This window comes from Oncorhynchus masou, chromosome 28 (assembly GCF_036934945.1).
Source record: "Oncorhynchus masou masou isolate Uvic2021 chromosome 28, UVic_Omas_1.1, whole genome shotgun sequence".
NCBI classification, from domain to species: Eukaryota; Metazoa; Chordata; class Actinopteri; order Salmoniformes; family Salmonidae; genus Oncorhynchus; species Oncorhynchus masou.
In genome coordinates this window covers 76,443,327-76,464,067 of record NC_088239.1, presented here as the reverse complement: position 1 = coordinate 76,464,067, position 20,741 = coordinate 76,443,327, and the positions used below count along the sequence as shown (strand labels likewise).

General features: G+C 41.4%; 1 protein-coding gene across 4 annotated transcripts in view; it reads right to left on the bottom strand.

The window, feature by feature from the left end:
* nek6 (NIMA-related kinase 6) overlaps window positions 1-20,741 on the bottom strand; it is an 85,557-nt gene that overhangs the window by 6,136 nt on the left and 58,680 nt on the right. For all 4 annotated transcript variants that reach the window (XM_064943401.1, XM_064943399.1, XM_064943400.1 and 1 more), the window contains 2 exons: window positions 17,687-17,794; window positions 7,207-7,301 (listed from right to left, as the gene is read on the bottom strand). In XM_064943401.1, coding sequence (XP_064799473.1) covers window positions 7,207-7,301; window positions 17,687-17,794 — 203 coding nt within the window. The remainder of the gene's footprint in view (window positions 1-7,206; window positions 7,302-17,686; window positions 17,795-20,741) is intronic.

Below are 20,741 nucleotides of genomic sequence, written 5' to 3'. Positions count from 1 at the left end.
TAGATACAGAACAAAAAGACTGAGTGACTGGGTCGCGTCCATAGATACAGAACAAAAAGACTGAGTGACTGGGTCGCGTCCATAGATACAGAACAAAAAGACTGAGTGAATGTGTCGCGTCCATAGATACAGAACAAAAAGACTGAACAACTGGGTCACATCCCATAGATACAGAACAAAAAGACTGAGTGACTGGGTCGCGTCCATAGATACAGAACAAAAAGACTGAGTGAATGTGTCGCGTCCATAGATACAGAACAAAAAGACTGAGTGAATGTGTCGCGTCCATAGATACAGAACAAAAAGACTGAGTGAATGTGTCGCGTCCATAGATACAGAACAAAAAGACTGAGTGACTGGGTCGCGTCCATAGATACAGAACAAAAAGACTGAGTGACTGGGTCGCGTCCATAGATACAGAACAAAAAGACTGAGTGAATGTGTCGCGTCCATAGATACAGAACAAAAAGACTGAGTGACTGGGTCGCGTCCATAGATACAGAACAAAAAGACTGAGTGAATGTGTCGCGTCCATAGATACAGAACAAAAAGACTGAGTGAATGTGTCGCGTCCATAGATACAGAACAAAAAGACTGAACAACTGGGTCACATCCCATAGATACAGAACAAAATGACTGAACAACTGGGTCACATCCCATAGATACAGAACAAAATGACTGAACAACTGGGTCACATCCCATAGATACAGAACAAAAAGACTGAGTGACTGGGTCGCGTCCATAGATACAGAACAAAAAGACTGAGTGACTGGGTCGCGTCCTTAGATACAGAACAAAAAGACTGAGTGAATGTGTCGCGTCCATAGATACAGAACAAAAAGACTGAACAACTGGGTCACATCCCATAGATACAGAACAAAATGACTGAGTGACTGGGTCGCGTCCATAGATACAGAACAAAAAGACTGAGTGACTGGGTCGCGTCCATAGATACAGAACAAAAAGACTGAGTGAATGTGTCGCGTCCATAGATACAGAACAAAAAGACTGAACAACTGGGTCACATCCCATAGATACAGAACAAAAAGACTGAGTGACTGGGTCGCGTCCATAGATACAGAACAAAAAGACTGAGTGACTGGGTCGCGTCCATAGATACAGAACAAAAAGACTGAGTGACTGGGTCACATCCCATAGATACAGAACAAAAAGACTGAGTGACTGGGTCGCGTCCATAGATACAGAACAAAAAGACTGAGTGACTGGGTCGCGTCCATAGATACAGAACAAAAAGACTGAGTGAATGTGTCGCGTCCATAGATACAGAACAAAAAGACTGAACAACTGGGTCACATCCCATAGATACAGAACAAAATGACTGAACAACTGGGTCACATCCCATAGATAGAGAACAAAAAGACTGAACAACTGGGTCACATCCCATTGATACAGAACAAAAAGACTGAACGACTGGGTCACATCCCATAGATACAGAACAAAAAGACTGAACGACTTGGTCACATGCCATAGATACAGAACAAAAAGACTGAACAACTGGGTCACATCCCATAGATACAGAACCAAAAGACTAAACAACTGGGTCGCGTCCATAGATACAAAACAAAGAGACTGAATGACTGGTTTGCGTCTCTAGCAACCCTAGATTTGTGTCGGGACTATGTCTTGTGGAAGGATGAAATAGTATGAATAAATTAATTGTTTAAAAGTTTATGAAAATATGTCAACCACTATTTGAATAGGTTGGTAACCCGTGATAATAATAAAGTGATAATCCATCGAAGCCGGTGTTTGGAGGATATATTGGCACTGTCAGCCAATTAGCATTCAGGGCTCGAGCCACCCAGTGTATAATAAGAAATGTATTTCATCATCATTAATTTCATCATTACTTATTATCTCTCAATCTCTCATTTCTTTCATTCTCATGCCTGGTCATGGTGAGATGGGCTGAGTGGACTTGCCTGATAGAGATGGTTATATTTTTAATAGGGAGGAATCCGATTGTAACCTTTGACCCGGAGCTGTGACCCATGCTCATTAGCATGATCAGTGGCCCAATCCCAAATAGACCTCTAAACCCTATGCACTTGTGAAGATGTGAGACGATATGATTGGTATAAGCAACATGGTGAAACTTCCACCTAGCTAGCCTATCAGAGGGCAAGGGGAAATGCTCTCAAATCTCCACAAGTGCATGGGGCATAGGCCTTAGGGATTGATTTGGGATTGGGCCAGACAGAGGGTAGGCAAAGGGAGAGGATAGGGGACGCACACACACACACAGGGAAGGAGGGGGAACTATACAGCACTGTTAAGATACAATGCTTTCAGAAAGGATATTGCTACCCTCCTTGTCTTTCAGAAAGCATTCACATATTTATTCATATACAGTGGGGAGAACAAGTATTTGATACACTGCCGATTTTGCAGGTTTTCCTACTTACAAAGCATGTAGAGGTCTGTAATTTTGATCATAGGTACACTTCAATTGTGAGAGACGTTATAAAACAAAAATCCAGAAAATCACATTGTATGATTTTTAAGTAATTAATTTGCATTATATTACATAACATAAGTATTTGATCACCTACCAACCAGTAAGAATTCCGGCTCTCACAGACCTGTTAGTTTTTCTTTAAGAAGCCCTCCTGTTCTCCACTCATTACCTGTATTAACTGCACCTGTTTGAACTTGTTACCTGTATAAAAGACACCTGTCCACACACTCAAACAAACAGACTCCAACCTCTCCACAATTTCCAAGACCAGAGAGCTGTGTAAGGACATCAGGGATAAAATTGTAGACCTGCACAAGCTGGGATGGGCTACAGGACAATAGGCAATCAGCTTGGTGAGAAGGCAACAACTGTTGGCACAATTATTAGAAAATGGAAGAAGTTCAAGATGACGGTCAATCACCCTCTGTCTGGGGCTCCATGCAAGATCTCACCCCGTGGGGAAACAATGATCATGAGGAAGGTGAGGGATCAGCCCAGAACTACACGGTAGGACCTGGTCAATGACCTGAAGAGAGCTGGGACCACAGTCTCAAAGCAAACCATTAGTAACACACTACGCCGTCATGGAATAAAATCCTGCAGCACACGAAAGGTCCCCCTGCTCAAGCCAGCGCATGTCCAGGCCCGTCTGAAGCCAATGACCATCTGGATGATCCAGAGGAGGAATGGGAGAAGGTCATGTGGTCTGATGAGACAAAAATAGAGCTTTTTGGTCTAAACTCCACTCGCTGTATTTGGAGGAAGAAGAAGGATGAGTACAACCCCAAGAATACCATCCCAACCGTGAAGCATGGAGGTGGAAACATCATTCTTTAGGGATGCTTTTCTGCAAAGGGGACAGGACGACTGCACCGTATTGAGGGGAGGATGGATGGGGCTATGTATCGCGAGATCTTGGCCAACAACCTCCTTCCCTCAGTAAGAGCATTGAAGATGGGTCGTGGCTGGGTCTTCCAGCATGACAACGATCCAAAACACACAGCCAGGGCAACTAAGGAGTGGCTCCGTAAAAAGCATCTCAAGGTCCTGGAGTGGCCTAGCCAGTCTCCAGACCTGAACCCAATAGAAAATCTTTGGAGGGAGCTGAAAGTCCGTATTTCCCAGTGACAGCCCCGAAACCTGAAGGATCTGGAGAAGGTCTGTATGGAGGAGTGGGCCAAAATCCCTGCTGCAGTGTGTGCAAACCTGGTCAAGAACTACAGGAAACATATGATCTCTGTAATTGCAAACAAAGGTTTCTGTACCAAATATTAAGTTCTGCTTTTCTGATGTATCAAATACTTATGTCATGCAATAAAATGCAACTCAATTACTGAAAAATCATACAATGTGATTTTCTGGATTTTTGTTTTAGTGAGTGGAAGAAAACTGTGAAAGAGATTTCTAATTGTGGTTATATTGGCTCCCACCTGTGTATCTGAATATCAATCAGCCAGGTTCTTTGAAGATTATCATGGTGTCTGCATGATTATATATCTCTCGCTCTCTTCAGTACTTTCTTTGGAAAAACATCTGAGTCTAAATAGCTCTAGTCCAGTGGAATTGTAATTTCAGAATCCAGAACCAAAATCTTGCGTGCGCTAGACAGCTACTCAATTTGAAAATGTATGTTAACAGTCTGTCAAGTGAGACTCTTGGAATGAAAATCAAATCACTTTAACATTGATGTTCTCTCTCTGATTCCCATTTAAAACTGTGACACTCCCTATCAATTTTCTTGATTTCGATATTGTTTGTCCCATGGCAGAGAAGAGCAAGAAAAAGAGAGAGACAAGGAAGGGGGAGACAGAGGGACATTTTATATGTAAGTATAAGCAGAGACCGAGAGAGAGAGAGAGAGAGAATAGTTGAGAATTACATTCCATGCAGCGACCTGGTGATGCTGCATGGAAGATGTGAGAGCGGCATACTGCTGGAAATTCAGCCTTCCTCACAACACAAACTGCTGGCCATTCAGCCTCCCTCACAACACAAACTGCTGGCCATTCCGCCTCCCTCACAACACAAACTGCTGGCCATTCCGCCTCCCTCACAACACATACTGCTGGCCATTCAGCCTCCCTCACAACACATACTGCTGGCCATTCAGCCTCCTCACAACACATACTGCTGGCCATTCAGCCTCCCTCACAACACAAACTGCTGGCCATTCAGCCTCCCTCACAACACAAACTGCTGGCCATTCAGCCTCCTCACAACACATACTGCTGGCCATTCAGCCTCCCTCACAACCATACTGCTGACCATTCAGCTTCCCTCACAACACATACTGCTGACCATTCAGCTTCCCTCACAACACAGCACACAGCTCCTTAGGCCCAGCGAGCTCTAGCCTTCATCCCAAATGACACCCTATTCCCTATGTAGTGCATTATTTATGACCAGGGCCCATAGGGCTCTGGTCAAAAGTAATGCAAAATATAAGGAATAGGGTGCCATTTGTGATGCAGCCCCTAGTCTTTATCAACAAAGAATGCCAAGTCCATGACTAACTAAAGAAGCATTGCTATTGACAGTTTAATAACGCTGACACAGTGTCAGCATCCAGAATAATGGAATTATGAGCTGTTTCTGTTAATTTTGTGTGCACACACACACACACAAACACACACACACACACACACACACAAACACACACACACACAGTTACACACACACACAGTTACACACACATCCTTACAGCAAATAATTAGTGGGGAGGGAAACTATAAAAACTTCAGCAATTGAAGTGGAGAGAAGTAAAAAAAAAAAAAAACACTATAACTTGTACTATAACTCAGTTGCTATACAACACTGAGGTGAGATACGATGTGTCTTGTCAGGTTCCCCATAAATGCCTAGGATCAGCCCCAGACCAATATTCCTCCTCCACCAAACTTTATAGTTGGCACTATGCATTTGCCAATCCCAGATTCGTCCGTCAGACTGCCTGATGGTGAAGCGTGATTTATCACTCCAGAGAACGCGTTTCCGCTGCTCCAGAGTCCAATGGCGGCAAGCTTTACACCACTCCAGCAGATGCTTGGCATTGCGCATGGTAATCGTATACTTGTTGGCGGCTGCTCGGCCATAGAAACACATTTTATGAAGCTCCCGACTAACAGTTCTTGTGTTGACGTTGTTTCCAGAGACAGTTTGGAACGCGGTAGTAAGTGTTGCAACCGAGGATTTTTACATGCTGAGCGATTCAGCACTTGGTGGTCCTGTTCTGTGAGCTTGTGTGGCCTACCACTTCGTGGCTGAGCCATTGTTGCTCCTAGACGTTTACACTTCATAATAACAGCACTTTGTGTTGACCGGGGCAGCTCTAGCAGGGCAGACATTTGACAAACGGACTTGTTGGAAAGGTGGCATCCTATGATGGTGCCATGTTGAAAGTCACTGAGCACTTCAGTAAGGCCATTATACTGCCAATGTTTGTCTATGGAGATTGCATGGCTGTGTGCTCAATTTGATACAGCTGTCAGCAACGGGTGTGGCTGAAAGTTGAAGCCACACATTTGAAGGGGTGTCTACATACTTTTGTATATATGGTGCATATTACTGTTTTATTTTTCATACATGTTTTCAAATGTTCAAATTTTCTTCCGCTTTGACATTACTTTGGCAGAAGCTAATAGGGATACATAATAAATACAAAATACCGAGAATTTTGTGTGGGTCATTTACAAAAAATGACAAATCTATTTAAATCCCACCTTGTAACACAACAAAAACAATACTTTCTGAAGGCACTGTAGTGTTTCCGCCATCGTTTCCTATGACGTTTCTGGACATCAAACCAGTGATCACTAACCTCAATTTGGATGAGAATTTCTACTTTAATGAATCGGAAGTGAAAGACATACTGCTCATCTTGGACCAGTTCCAAATCCCTGACTCTCAAAGGAGGAAGAGACAGCGTTATAGAGGCCGGCGTGCGGGATACCTGAAGGGACTACGTTGGCGAGTGGATAAACTGCCTCCACCATCCGTTCTATTGGCGAACGTGCAATCCCTGGATAATAACCCGGACGAGCTCCATTCGAGGCTATCCTATCAACGTGATCTGAAGAACTATAATATCCTATGCTTCATGAGTCGTGGATGAACAAGGATATGGAAAATACAAATCTAGCTGGACAGAACGGCGATGTCAGGTCAGGGGTCTGTCTCTGTTAACAGCTGGTGCGCAATCGCTAATATTAAGGATGTTTTCTATTTTTAAATGTAACCTTTATTTAACTAGGCAAGTCAGTTGAGAACAAATTCTTATTTGCAATGATGGCCTCTACCCCAGCCAAACCGGGGGTATAATTCCCATTGAATTGTATTGAGAATAGTAATCAGTGTTTCAACTACAATTACATAGGCCTCTCCATCTAGATGTGTTTCTGCCAGCCAAGCAGGATTTGGTTTAATTGATAGTTTGAGTGTCTGCAGCCCTACTGTGTTTCAGATGTGTAAATGTTTCCTGGAGAGCTAGTGGGTATGCAGGAGTGTGATCTAGCCGAGCACTAACTCTCACCTGTTAAGCAGCAGGTAGCCTAGCGGTTATGGGCGTTGGACTATTAATCGAAAGATCGCTGGTTCAGACCCCCGAGCAGAATAGGTGAAACATCTGTTGACGTGCCCTTGAGCAAGGCACTTAACGCTAATTGCGCCTGTAAGTTGCTCTGGATAAGACTGTTTCCTAAATGACTCAAATGAAAAAGCAGTAAACCTACCTCATAGAGAAGGCATCCCAGGGACCAGATGTCTGACTTGAAGTTGTAGCCACCCTCGTGAATCCTCTCTGGAGACATGTAGTACGGTGTCCCCACTGAGACAAAAAGGTCTGGTTTTAGACAACTGCTTTTTAACAATAAATCGTACATTTGAAATTGACACAAATACATGGGGCTTGAGCAATCATTAATACATAGCTTTACTGATGACTACCACAACACAATACAAAATACACTTAAAAGTTTGAGTAAACATGAATTCTGTCCACAAATGTACCTACATTTATTTTATATGTCAATCTTTTATGATTAGTGAATGCCATAATGTAGTTAGTTAGTTAGATATGTTTCTCTATTAGCTAAATCTTTTTTTTTTCAAAGCCAGTTTAGCGGTCGTGCTAGCTGTTCGGTCCAAACAGATTCACAAATCATGGGACTTTGTCACTCAATGCATATGTTGACTTCCTCTAAGGAACGTGTTGCTAGGCACCCCCCTGAACTTGCCGGGGCAGGCCTGTTCCCTCTGTGGCTAAAGCCAGTGTGAGAAATGTGCTAACAAACCTTTGTGCTATGAAACCAAATAAATACTGCACTCTGACCCACAGTGTAGTATTCATGAGTGTTGTTAGCCAAAACAAGGAAAGTGAACTTCAAAACGTAGAATTCGCAGCTGTTGTTGGTAAGTAATCTTTCTAGCTTCTAACATGACTTACTGCATATTTTTATACCCAAAATCATTTAGACAACTTTTGATTGAATAGGGCCCCAAGACCAGCAGCTAATAATGGAACGAGAATCAAATACCAATATATAAAACACCTCACTAGTGACAATACACTACATTTTTTTGGGGTGACAAGTCGATCCACAAAACTAACATGCATCATATGTTAATTTGTTCGACAATTATTCCATCTCCAGCCCAAACCCCCTAAAACCCAGCCCATCTATTCGTTTGACAATCATTCCATCTCCAGCCCAAACCCCCTAAAACCCAGCCCATCTATTCATTTGACAGTCATTCCATCTCCAGCCCAAACCACCTAAAACCCAGCCCATCTATTGGTTTGACAATCATTCCATCTCCAGCCCAAACCCCCTAAAACTCATCCCATCTATTGGTTTGACAGTCATTCCATCTCCAGCCCAAACCACCTAAAACCCAGCCCATCTATTGGTTTGACAATCATTCCATCTCCAGCCCAAACCACCTAAAACCCAGCCCATCTTTCCATCTCTACCTAAAGGGGGGAAAGCAGACACGGAATATATTTACATATGCAAACGCATGCGTAGGTCAGCAACCTTAGTAAAGCATGACATTGTGAGCAGTTGCCAAGGAGACCGGAGAGGGTTTATTAAAAAGGTCTTGCTCTCTGAGGCTAGTTTTAGTTTTCAGTTTTATTTATTTGCACCAAAGAAAACAAGTGATAGATAACAATACAGATAAATAAAAAACAATGTGCAGGTGTAGTTGGAAGCCCAAGGGCTGATATGAAAACCACACCACAAAAAAATATATACAATACCTATGTACAAGAATAAAACAAGTTTGTTAAAACAGATAACAAAACATACTAATTATAAATGTATGAATGAATTGATCAGTAATCCCGAAAAAAATAATAATATTTGTTTTGTTTAAATGTGTGAGTGTGTGAGAGTTCGGCTATATGGAGAAGATTGCTGAGCAGTTTGGTTCATCAGGCTGACTGACTCCCAGTGCAGATGGAGCCAGTTAATTAGAGGAGGTGGCTAGTCTTGCAAATGTATTTTGCAGGATGAGTCATTTGTGTAGTTAGAAGGCATATATATGTACTGGCCCAGAAAATATTCCAGTAAATGAGATATGGGTCAATTAAGCTATAGAAAAGAGTTAAGAAGCAAGACTGATGAACTAAAACACTAATCTTTCTGATGATACTAGGCAGGTATCCCAGTGGGGGTGGCAGGTAGCCTAGTGGTTAGAGCATTTATTACCAAAAGGTTGCTAGATCAAATCCCTGAGCAAGGTAAAAATGTGTCTTTCTACCCCTGAACAAGGCAATTAAGTTGCTGTCATTGTAAATAAGAATTTGTTCTTAACTGACTTGCCTAGTTAAATAAAGGTAAAATACTAACAGATTTCATCACTTTGCTGCAGACAAATTGTATATGATCTTTCCAGTATAACTTTTCATCAATTAAAACTCAGTGGAATCTAGTAATTGTGAATTGTTCCATTTCATTCCCATCAATAGAGATTCTGGGCCTTGTTTTTTTTACTATATTTTTTATTCTTACTAGTGAATACAAAAAAGTTAGATTTTTTTTTTTTTACATTTAAAGATAAACAAATGATCTGGAACCATTCAGAAAATTTGGCCATGCCTGAGTTGGCTTCATTAATTAGTGATTCAAAATTATTTTGTGATAAAATAAAATTGGTATCATCAGCAAAGTGAATAGGAAGTACGGTAGAAGAACCAGCAGCAAGGTCATTGATATAGATTAGGAATAACAAAGGCACAACACAAGATATCTTGGCTCTGGTAGATGCACAGCCATTTGCATCAACACATCATTCTCTAACATAAACATAACTATATAACCAATTACAGTGCATTAGGAGAGTATTCAGACCCCTTGACTTGTTCCACATTTTGTTACCTTACAGCCTTATTCTAAAATTGATTAAATTGTCATTTTCCCCCCATCAATCTACACACAATACTCCATAATGACAAAGCAAATTCTTTGCAAATCTATTTAAAAAAAAACTGAAATATTACATTTCCATAAGTATTCAGACCCTTTACGCAGTACTTTGTTGAAGTACCTTTGGCAGCAATTACAGACTTGAGTCTTTGTGAGTATGATGCACACCTGTATTTGGGGAGTTTCTCCCATTATTTTTTGCAGATCCTCTCAAGCTCAGTCAGGTTGGATGGGGAGCGTCGCTGCACAGCTATGTTCACGTTTCTCCAGAGATGTTCGATCAGGTTCAAGTCCGGGCTCTGGCTGGGCCACTCAAGGACATTCAGAGACTTGTCCCGAAGCCACTCCTACGTGTTCTTGCTGTGTGCTTAGCGTCGTTGTCCCGTTGGAAGGTGAGCAGGTTTTCATCAAGGATCTCTCTGTACTTTGCTCCTTTCATTATTTGCTCCTTTCAGCATGATGCTGTGGGGATGGTGCCAGGTTCCCTCCAGACGTGACGCTTGGCATTCAGGCCAAAGAGTTCTTGGTTTCATCAGACCAGAGAACCTGGTTTATTATAGTCAGAGTCCTTTCAGTGCTTTTTATCAAAATCTAAGCGGGCTGTCATGTGCCTTTTACTGAGGAGTGGCTTCGATCTGGCCACTCTACCATAAAGGTCTGATTGGTCGAGTGCTGCAGAGATGGTTGTCCTTCTGGAAGGTTCTCCCATCTCCACCAAGGAACTCTGGAACTCTGTCAAAGTGACCATCGGGTTTTTGGTCAACTTCCTAACCAAGGCCCTTCTCCCCCGATTGCTCAGTTTGGCCGGACGACCAGCTCGAGGAAGACTTGGTGGTTCCAAACTTCTTCCATTTAAGACTGATGGAGGCCACTGTGTTCTTGGGGACCTTTAATGCTGCAGAATTTTGTGGTACCCTTCCCCATATTTGTGCCTCAACACAATCATGTCACTGAGCTCTACGGACAATTCCTTCGACCTCATGATTTGTTTTTTGCTCTGACATGCACTGTCAACTGTGGGACCTTATATAGACAGGTGTGTGTGCCTTTCCAAAACATGTCCAAGTATAAAAATATTTGGAAGATAAATACACAACGCAGAGGATGAGAGGACGAGAGTACTAGAATTAATGGTCAATAGGGAATTGTCAATGTAAATAGGAGTTGGGTTTCTGTTCAACATCTGTTTAGAATCTGTGGAATGTCCGTCCTGAACTCAGAGCTAGGTGTACCACAATTTCATTGGTCTGTACATTGAGTTGAGAGCAGTATACTTGTTATTTGGCCATTGGACAAGTTGTACTGCAAGGACTTCTAATTGGTCAACCCCAGGCTACGGTGGGGGGTTATAAATGGTATCCTGTTCCTTTGTCCAGTGGAGAAAAGCTGAGGAGAGGGGAGACTAAACATCTGAACATCTACCTCACAGCAAAACATCTTGATTTGTCCTTCTCAAATAAACACATTTTTCTCCCAGTGATTTGCTTTGGAGATTGTGTTAAGAATAACATAAATTGCTAACACTTGGTGCCGTGACCCCAATGAATTGGTCTGAACAACAACAATAAGAAAACTTATCAACTGTGTGTTGATCCAGAGGAATGAGAGAAGGCTGTGCACAACCCGCTTTGGGGAGTCAACTCTTATTCTCCTGATTGATGGCAGAATTGCTGGGTGAGTCGAGACCAATATCATTTTAAAAGAACCAAATCAGGTTAAAATAGTGCATGCAATGAGTGATATGTATCTGTGATGTATAAGAGTTCAAGTACTTTGTTTTATTACAGAGTTTAGTACTTTGGCACTCTATTAAAAGGTTTGAGGCCTCTGATTTTGTGAAATATTTTTGTTGTATAGAAGTAGGTTGCTAGTTGAGAGGCAATTTTTTGAGGGTGAAACCTTCTTGTTGCATAGAAGTGAGTTGTTAGTTGAGTAGCATTTTTTACACGTATAGTTAATGTAAACCTTCAACAAACTTTTTGAAGTGAACATAAGTTTTTATGGGTAGCCAGGCCCTACAGAGACAATTTGTGTTCTAGAAGAGGTTTGAGTCCTCAAAAGGGGTTATACATATATATATATATATACATACACAGTTGAAGTCGGAAGTTTACATACACCTTTGCCAAATACATTTAAACTCAGTTTTTCACAATTCCTGACATTTAATCCTAGTAAAAATTCCCCGTCTTAGGTCAGTTAGGATCACCACTTTATTTTAAGAATGTGAAATGTCAGAATAAAAGTAGAGAGAATTATTTCAGCTTTTATTTCTTTCATCACATTGCCAGTGGGTCAGACGTTTAAATGCACTCAATTAGTATTTGGTAGCATTGCCTTTAAATTATTTAACTTGGGTCAAACGTTTCGGGTAGCCTTCCACAAGCTTCCCACAATAAGTTGGGTGAATTTTGGCCCATTCCTCCTGACAGAGCTGGTGTAGCGGAGTCAGGTTTGGAGGCCTCCTTGCTCACACACACTTTTTCAGTTCTGCCCATAAATGTTCTATAGGATTGAGGTCAGGGCTTTGTGATGGCCACTGCAATATCTTGACCTTGTTGTCCTTAAGCCATTTTGCCACAACTTTGGAAGTATACATGGGGTCATTGTCCATTTGGAAGACCCATTTGCGACCAAGCTTTAACTTCCTGACTGATGTCTTGAGATGTTGTTTCAATATATCCACATAATTGTCCTACCTCATGATGCCATCTATTTTGTGAAGTGCACCAGTCCCTACTGCAGCAAAGCACCCCAACAACATGATGGGATGGTGTCCTTCGGCTTGCAAGTCTCCCCCTTTTTCCTCCAAACAAAACAATGGTCATTATGGCCAAACAGTTATATTTTTGTTTCATCAGACTAGAGGACATTTCTCCAAAATGTACGATCTTTGTCCCCATGTGCAGTTGCAAACCGTAGTCTTGCTTTTTTATGGTGGTTTTGGAGCAGTGACTTCTTCCTTGCTAAGTGGCCTTTCAGGTTATGTCGATGTAGGACTCGTTTAACTGTGGATATAGATAATTTTGTACCTGTTTCCTCCAGCATCTTCACAAGGTCCTTTTCAGTTGTTCTGTGATTGGTTTGCACTTTTCGCACCAAAGTACATTCATCTCTAGGAGACAGAACGCGTCTCCTTCCTGAGCGGTATGACGGCTATGTGGTTCCATGGTGTTTATACTTGCGTACTATTGTTTGCAGATGAACGTGGCACCTTCAGGTGTTTGGAAATTGCTCCCAAGGATGAACCAGACTTGTGGAGGTCTGCAATTATTTTTCTGAGGTCTTGGCTGATGTAATTTGATTTTCCCATGATGTTAAGCAAAGCGGCACTGAGTTTGAAGGTAGACCTTGAAATACATCCACAGGTACACCTCCAATTGACTCACATGATGTTAATTAGCCTACCAGAAGCTTCTAAAGCCATGACATCATTTTCTGGAATTTTCCAAGCTGTTTAAAGGCAGTCAGCTTAGTGTATGTAAACTTCTGACCCATAGAACTGTGATTCAGTGAATTATAAGTGAAATAATCTGTCTGTAACCAAATGTTGGAAAAATTACTTGTCATGCACAAAGTAGATGTCCTAACCGACTTGCCAAAACTATAGTTTGTTAACAAGAAATTTGTGGAGTGGTTGAAAAACTAGTTTTAATGACTCCAACCTAAGTGTATGTAAACTTCCGAATTTCAACTGTACCCTATGGCTGACAATTAAAATGCATTACAGCACTCTATAGGAAAAATTACAATATGATATTCATGTAATGTAATAGATTGTCATGTATTGTATATTGGAACCTAAGGCAAGAGATGTTTTGGGTTGAAACCTAAGTGTATGTAAACTTCCAACTTCAACTGTAGATGAGGAGATACAGATAACATAGTCAAAAAGTTAGATGTCAGTGAGTGGTTCTCACTTTTAAGTAAGTTTGTTGTAATCACCCAATAGAAAACACATTTGATTTGAATTATTAATGAAATCCAAGGTTGATGCAGGATATCCATGAATCTACCGATGTTAGAATCGGGTGGCCGATAGATGCATGTAATTACCACTTTTTTACTCCCAGAAAATGAACAGGAGGGAATTTCTATGAAAAGAGATTCAACATCAATGTTATCAGATGTAAGTGCGAGGTCCTCTCTTACAAAGAATTTAAAACGTTTATGAACTAAAATGGCCCCTCCTCCCACTCTTGAGGTTGTACAGTGGTGAACAGCATTATTAGGAGACAAGTCATAAAGCAAGGTTGTCTCTTCAGTCAACCATATTTCTGAAAGGGAAACAATGGAATGATTGAGAGAAGACGGATAATGAACAACGTGGTCATGATTTTTAGGAATACTGCGAATGTTCAAATGAAAGGTAGAAAATAAGCTTGTCTTGGAATTAGATCAATTGCTATACAGGTTGTTAAATTGCTTAACATTATAGTAATCACAAGTGATAGACTCATCTCTGGTAAATCTCAGGAAATTTGTATCTGGATCAACACAATGATTATATTTATTGTTTATATTTACTCTTTATTAATATCTAATGGGTTAAAGACCATGTTATCAGGGTATGTTATGTTATCAGGGTCGGTATGTTATCAGGGTTGGTATGTTATCAGGGTTGATATGTTATCAGGGTCGGTATGTTATCAGGGTTGATATGTTATCAGGGTATGTTATCAGGGTCGGTATGTTATCACGGTCGGTATGTTATCAGGGTTGATATGTTATCAGGGTTGATATGTTATCAGGGTATGTTATCAGGGTTGATATGTTATCAGGGTCGGTATGTTATCAGGGTTGATATGTTATCAGGGTATGTTATCAGGGTATGTTATCACGGTCGGTATGTTATCAGGGTTGATATGTTATCAGGGTTGATATGTTATCAGGGTATGTTATCAGGGTTGATATGTTATCAGGGTATGTTATCAGGGTTGATATGTTATCAGGGTTGATATGTTATCAGGGTATGTTATCAGGGTTGATATGTTATCAGGGTATGTTATCAGGGTTGATATGTTATCAGGGTTGATATGTTATCAGGGTATGTTATCAGGGTTGATATGTTATCAGAGTATGTTATCAGGGTTGATATGTTATCAGGGCTGATATGTTATCAGGGTATGTTATCAGGGCTGATATGTTATCAGGGTATGTTATCAGGGCTGATATGTTATCAGGGTATGTTATCAGGGTTGATATGTTATCAGGGTTGATATGTTATCAGAGTATGTTATCAGGGTTGATATGTTATCAGGGTCGGTATGTTATCAGGGTTGATATGTTCTCAGAGTATGTTATCAGGGTTGATATGTTATCAGGGTTGATATGTTATCAGGGTTGATATGTTATCAGGGTCGGTATGTTATCAGGGTTGATATGTTATCAGAGTATGTTATCAGGGTTGATATGTTATCAGGGTTGATATGTTATCAGAGTATGTTATCAGGGTTGATATGTTATCAGGGTCGGTATGTTATCAGGGTTGATATGTTATCAGAGTATGTTATCAGGGTTGATATGTTATCAGGGTTGATATGTTATCAGAGTATGTTATCAGGGTTGATATGTTATCAGGGTATGTTATCAGGGTTGATATGTTATCAGGGTATGTTATCAGGGCTGATATGTTATCAGGGTTGATATGTTATCAGAGTATGTTATCAGGGTTGATATGTTATCAGAGTATGTTATCAGGGTTGATATGTTATCAGAGTATGTTATCAGGGTTGATATGTTATCAGGGTTGATGTGTTATCAGAGTATGTTATCAGGGTTGATATGTTATCAGGGTTGATATGTTATCAGGGCTGATATGTTATCAGGGTTGATATGTTATCAGGGTTGATATGTTATCAGAGTATGTTATCAGGGTTGATATGTTATCAGGGTCGGTATGTTATCACGGTCGGTATGTTATCAGGGTTGATATGTTATCAGAGTATGTTATCAGGGTTGATATGTTATCAGGGTCGGTATGTTATCAGGGTCGGTATGTTATCAGGGTTGATATGTTATCAGGGTATGTTATCAGGGTCGGTATGTTATCAGGGTCGGTATGTTATCAGGGTTGGTATGTTATCAGGATATGTTATGTTATCAGGGTTGATATGTTATCAGGGTCGGTATGTTATCAGGGTATGTTATCAGGGTCGGTATGTTATCAGGGTTGATATGTTATCAGGGTTGATATGTTATCAGAGTATGTTATCAGGGTTGATATGTTATCAGGGTCGGTATGTTATCACGGTCGGTATGTTATCAGGGTTGATATGTTATCAGGGTATGTTATCAGGGTTGATATGTTATCAGGGTTGATATGTTATCAGGGTTGATATGTTATCAGGGCTGATATGTTATCAGGGTTGATATGTTATCAGGGTTGATGTGTTATCAGGGTTGATATGTTATCAGGGTTGATATGTTATCAGGGCTGATATGTTATCAGGGTTGATATGTTATCAGGGCTGATATGTTATCAGGGTTGATATGTTATCAGGGTTGATGTGTTATCAGGGTTGATATGTTATCAGGGTTGATGTGTTATCAGGGTTGATATGTTATCAGGGTTGATGTGTTATCAGGGTTGATATGTTATCAGGGTTGATATGTTATCAGAGTATGTTATCAGGGTTGATATGTTATCAGGGTCGGTATGTTATCACGGTCGGTATGTTATCAGGGTTGATATGTTATCAGGGTATGTTATCAGGGTTGATATGTTATCAGGGCTGATATGTTATCAGGGTTGATATGTTATCAGGGTTGATATGTTATCAGAGTATGTTATCAGGGTTGATATGTTATCAGGGTCGGTATGTTATCAGGGTTGATATGTTATCAGTGTTGATGTGTTATCAGGGTTGATATGTTATCAGAGTATGTTATCAGGGTTGATATGTTATCAGTGTTGATGTGTTATCAGGGTTGATATGTTATCAGGGTCGGTATGTTATCAGGGTTGATATGTTATCAGGGTTGATGTGTTATCAGGGTTGATATGTTATCAGGGTTGATATGTTATCAGGGTTGATATGTTATCAGGGTTGATGTGTTATCAGGGTTGATGTGTTATCAGGGTTGATGTGTTATCAGGATTGATATCCTGACCAACTAAGAGAGATACACAGTCGGAATCATCCAGAGAATGGAACAGAAACATAGAAGTGCAAGCCTCACATGTCCAATACAACCATACATTTGTGTTAGTTTTATATATAGGGGTGCACTTCTTATGGAATGCACACATAGACCACAGGACATCTTGGGGAGAACGGGCTCGTGGTAATGACTGGATAGGAGTCAGTGAAGTGGTATCAAATACATGAAACACATGGTTTCCAGGTGTTTGATGCCATTCCATTTGCTCTGTTCTGACCATTATTATGAGCCGTTCTCCCCTCAGCAGCCTCCACTGATTGACACAGTCCACATAACACCACTGAAGACTGTTTATGGTCATGAGGTTATGTGAAACACATGAACAACGTAGAGTAAATATGTGTGTGTGTGTGTGTGTGTTTATGTGTGCGTGTGTGTTTATGTGTGCCAAATCAGTTGACTATAGCGCAGTCACTTGCAAGAGGCCTACGACTATGTGCTTTCCGTACAGTGTGTAGATGTGTAAATGTTTACTGAATTCAAATGCCTGTCACAGGCATTTTTTTGTGTTTTTCAATGAGTTTTCGTGTGTGTGTTTTTTTTTGGTTGAGTTTGTGTGTACTTTCCTGTGTGTGTTCCTGTGTATGATTGTTTCTGTTTCTGTGTGTGTGTGCGTTACCTAGGGAGTGTGCGGCGGTAGTCTTGGAGCTGAAGAAGCGTCCCAGTCCCAGGTCTCCCAGCTTCACCTCTCCTGTAGCAGTGATGAACACGTTGGCTGGCTTGATGTCTGTTTCAAAGAAAGAGAAAACGGTTCATGTTATTTATCATGGTAGCGGTGGCTGTTAACAATACTGGGTTTATATATGTAGGTCATCTAAGTTCTCTGCCTTGGCATGGTAGGTTTAGGAGCATTTTAAATTATCAAATAAATTCAATCAATGTCCTAGGTCAGTGTTTCTCAACCTCAGGTCTGTGCACTGGCAGGTGACTTTGGTATAGTCGGCTATGGCAACACTTTTCCCTTGATGGTGTGTAGGGCACTGTGGTGTTGTGGCACTGTGGTGTGTGGGGTACTGTGGTGTGTGGGGAACGGTAATGTGTAGGGTACTATGGTGTGTGGGGCACTGTGGGGCACAGTGGTGTGTGTAGGGCACTGTGGTGTGTGTAGGGCACTGTGGTGTGTGTAGGGCATTGTGGTGTGTGTAGGGCACTGTGGTGTGTGTAGTGCACTGTGGTGTGTGGGGCTCTGTGGTGTGTAGGACACTGGTGTATGTATGCTTTTTAGTTAACTTTCCTTTAATTTCCCTTTTTGGTTAACTGTCCCTTCAACTGCAGGCTCCTCTAAGCCATAGAGATGTATAAATATCCCAACGTATCAGTCCTCAATGGCGCTGCCCATACCAATACAGGCTTTTGGGCACTAGAGTCCTTTTTGCATCTCTACGCTATGAGCACACCTGCAACCAATTTCCCTTGTTAAATACCTGAGCTATGTCTTTTAGGTCATGGTCAAACAACCCATGCAGTTGTGGAAAAAAATCTGGACCCCTACAATCTGGACCCTCTCTTTCTAAAATTATCTGCCGAAATTGTTGCAACCCCTATTACTAGCCTGTTCAACCTCTCTTTCCTATCTACTGGGATCCCCAAAGATTGGAAAGCTGCCGTGGTCATCTCCCTCTTCAAAGGGGGAGACACTCTAGACCCAAACTGCTACAGACCTATATCTATCATACCCTGCCTTTCTAAGGTCTTCGAAAGCCAAGTTAACAAACAGATCACCGACCATTTCGAATCCGACCGTACCTTCTCCGCTATGCAATCTGGTTTCCGAGCTGGTCATGGGTGCACCTCAGCTACGCTAAAGGTCCTAAACGATATCATAACCACCATCGATAAGAGACAATACTGTGCAGCTGTATTCATCGACCTGGCCAAGGCTTTCGACTCTGTCAATCACCACATTCTTATCGGCGACTCAACAGCCTTGGTTTCTCAAATGACTGCCTTGCCTGGTTCACCAACTACTTCTCAGACAGAGTTCAGTGTGTCAAATCGGAGGGCCTGTTGACCGGACCTCTGGCAGTCTCTATGGGGGTGCCACAGGGTTCAATCCTCGGGCCAACTCTTTTCTCTGTATACATCAATGATGTCGCTCTTGCTGCTGATGATTCTCTGACCCACCTCTACACAGACGATACCATTCTGTATACTTCTGGCCCTTCTTTAGACACTGCGTTAACTAACTAACCATGCCATACAACTCTCCTTCCATGGCCTCCAACTGCTCTTAAATGCAAGTAAAACTAAATGCATGCTCTTCAACCGATCACTGCCCACACCTGCCCGTCCGTCCAGCATCACTACTTTGGACGGTTCTGACTTAAAATATGTGGACAACTACAAATACCTAGGTGTCTGGTTAGACTGTAAACTCTGTAAACTCTCCTTCCAGACTCACATTAAGCATCTCCAATCCAAAATTAAAACTAGCAACAAAGCATCCTTCATGCTGACAAACATACCCTCGTAAAACTGACTATCCTACCGATCCTTGACTTCGGCGATGTTATTTACAAAATAGCCTCCTACACTCAACTCAGCAAACTGGATGCAGTCTATCACAGTGCCATCTGTTTTGTCACCAAAGCCCCATGTACTATCAACCACTGCGCCCTGTATGCTCTCGTTGGCTGGCCCTCGCTTCATATTCATCGCCAAACCCACTGGCTCCAGGTCATCTATAAGTCTCTGCTAGGTAAAGCCCCGCCTTATCTCAGCTCACTGGTCACCATAGCAGCACCCACCCGTAGCACACACTCCAGCAGGTATATTTCACTGGTCACCCCCAAAGCCAATTCCTCATTTGGCCGCCTTTCTTTCCAGTTCTCTGCTGTCAATGACTGGAACGAACTGCAAAAATCACTGAAGCTGGAGACTCATATCTCCCTCACTAGTTTTAAACAGCAGCTACCAGAGCAGCTCACAGATCACTGCACCTGTACATAGCTCATCTGTAAATAGCCCATCCAACTACCTCATCCCCATACTGTTATTTTGTTTTGTTCTTTTGTTCCTTTGCACCCCAGTATCTCTACTTGCACACTCATCTTCTGCACATCTATCACTCCAGTGTGTAATTGCTATATTGTAATTATTTTGCCACTATGGCCTATTTATTGTCTTACCTCCCTTGTCCCACCTCATTTGCACACATTGTATATAGACCTTTTCTATTGTATTATTGACTATATGTTTGTTTATTCCATGTGTAACTCTGTGTTGTTGTATGTGTCGCACTGCTTTGCTTTATCTTGGCCAGGTCGCAGTTGTAAATGAGAACTTGTTCTCAACTAGCTTACCTGGTTAAATAAAGGTGAAATAAATAAAACTAAAATATACCATACAATGTTGTACTGTTAGATACTATACAGTACAAAAAAGAACTTGCCCGCATTTATCCTTTTATTCCTGTTATCTGTGACTCCCCAAAGCCAATATTTCCTTTGCACGCCTTTCCTTCTAGTTCTCTGCTGCCAATGACTGGAATGAATTGCAAAAATAACTGAAGCTGGAGACTTATATCTCCTTCTCTAACTTTAAGCATCAGCTGTCAGAGCAGCTTACCGATCATTGCACCTGTACACAGCCAATCTGTAAATAGCACACCCAACTACCTCATCCCCATATTGTTATTCATCTTCTTGCTCTTTTGCCTCTCAGTATCTCTACTT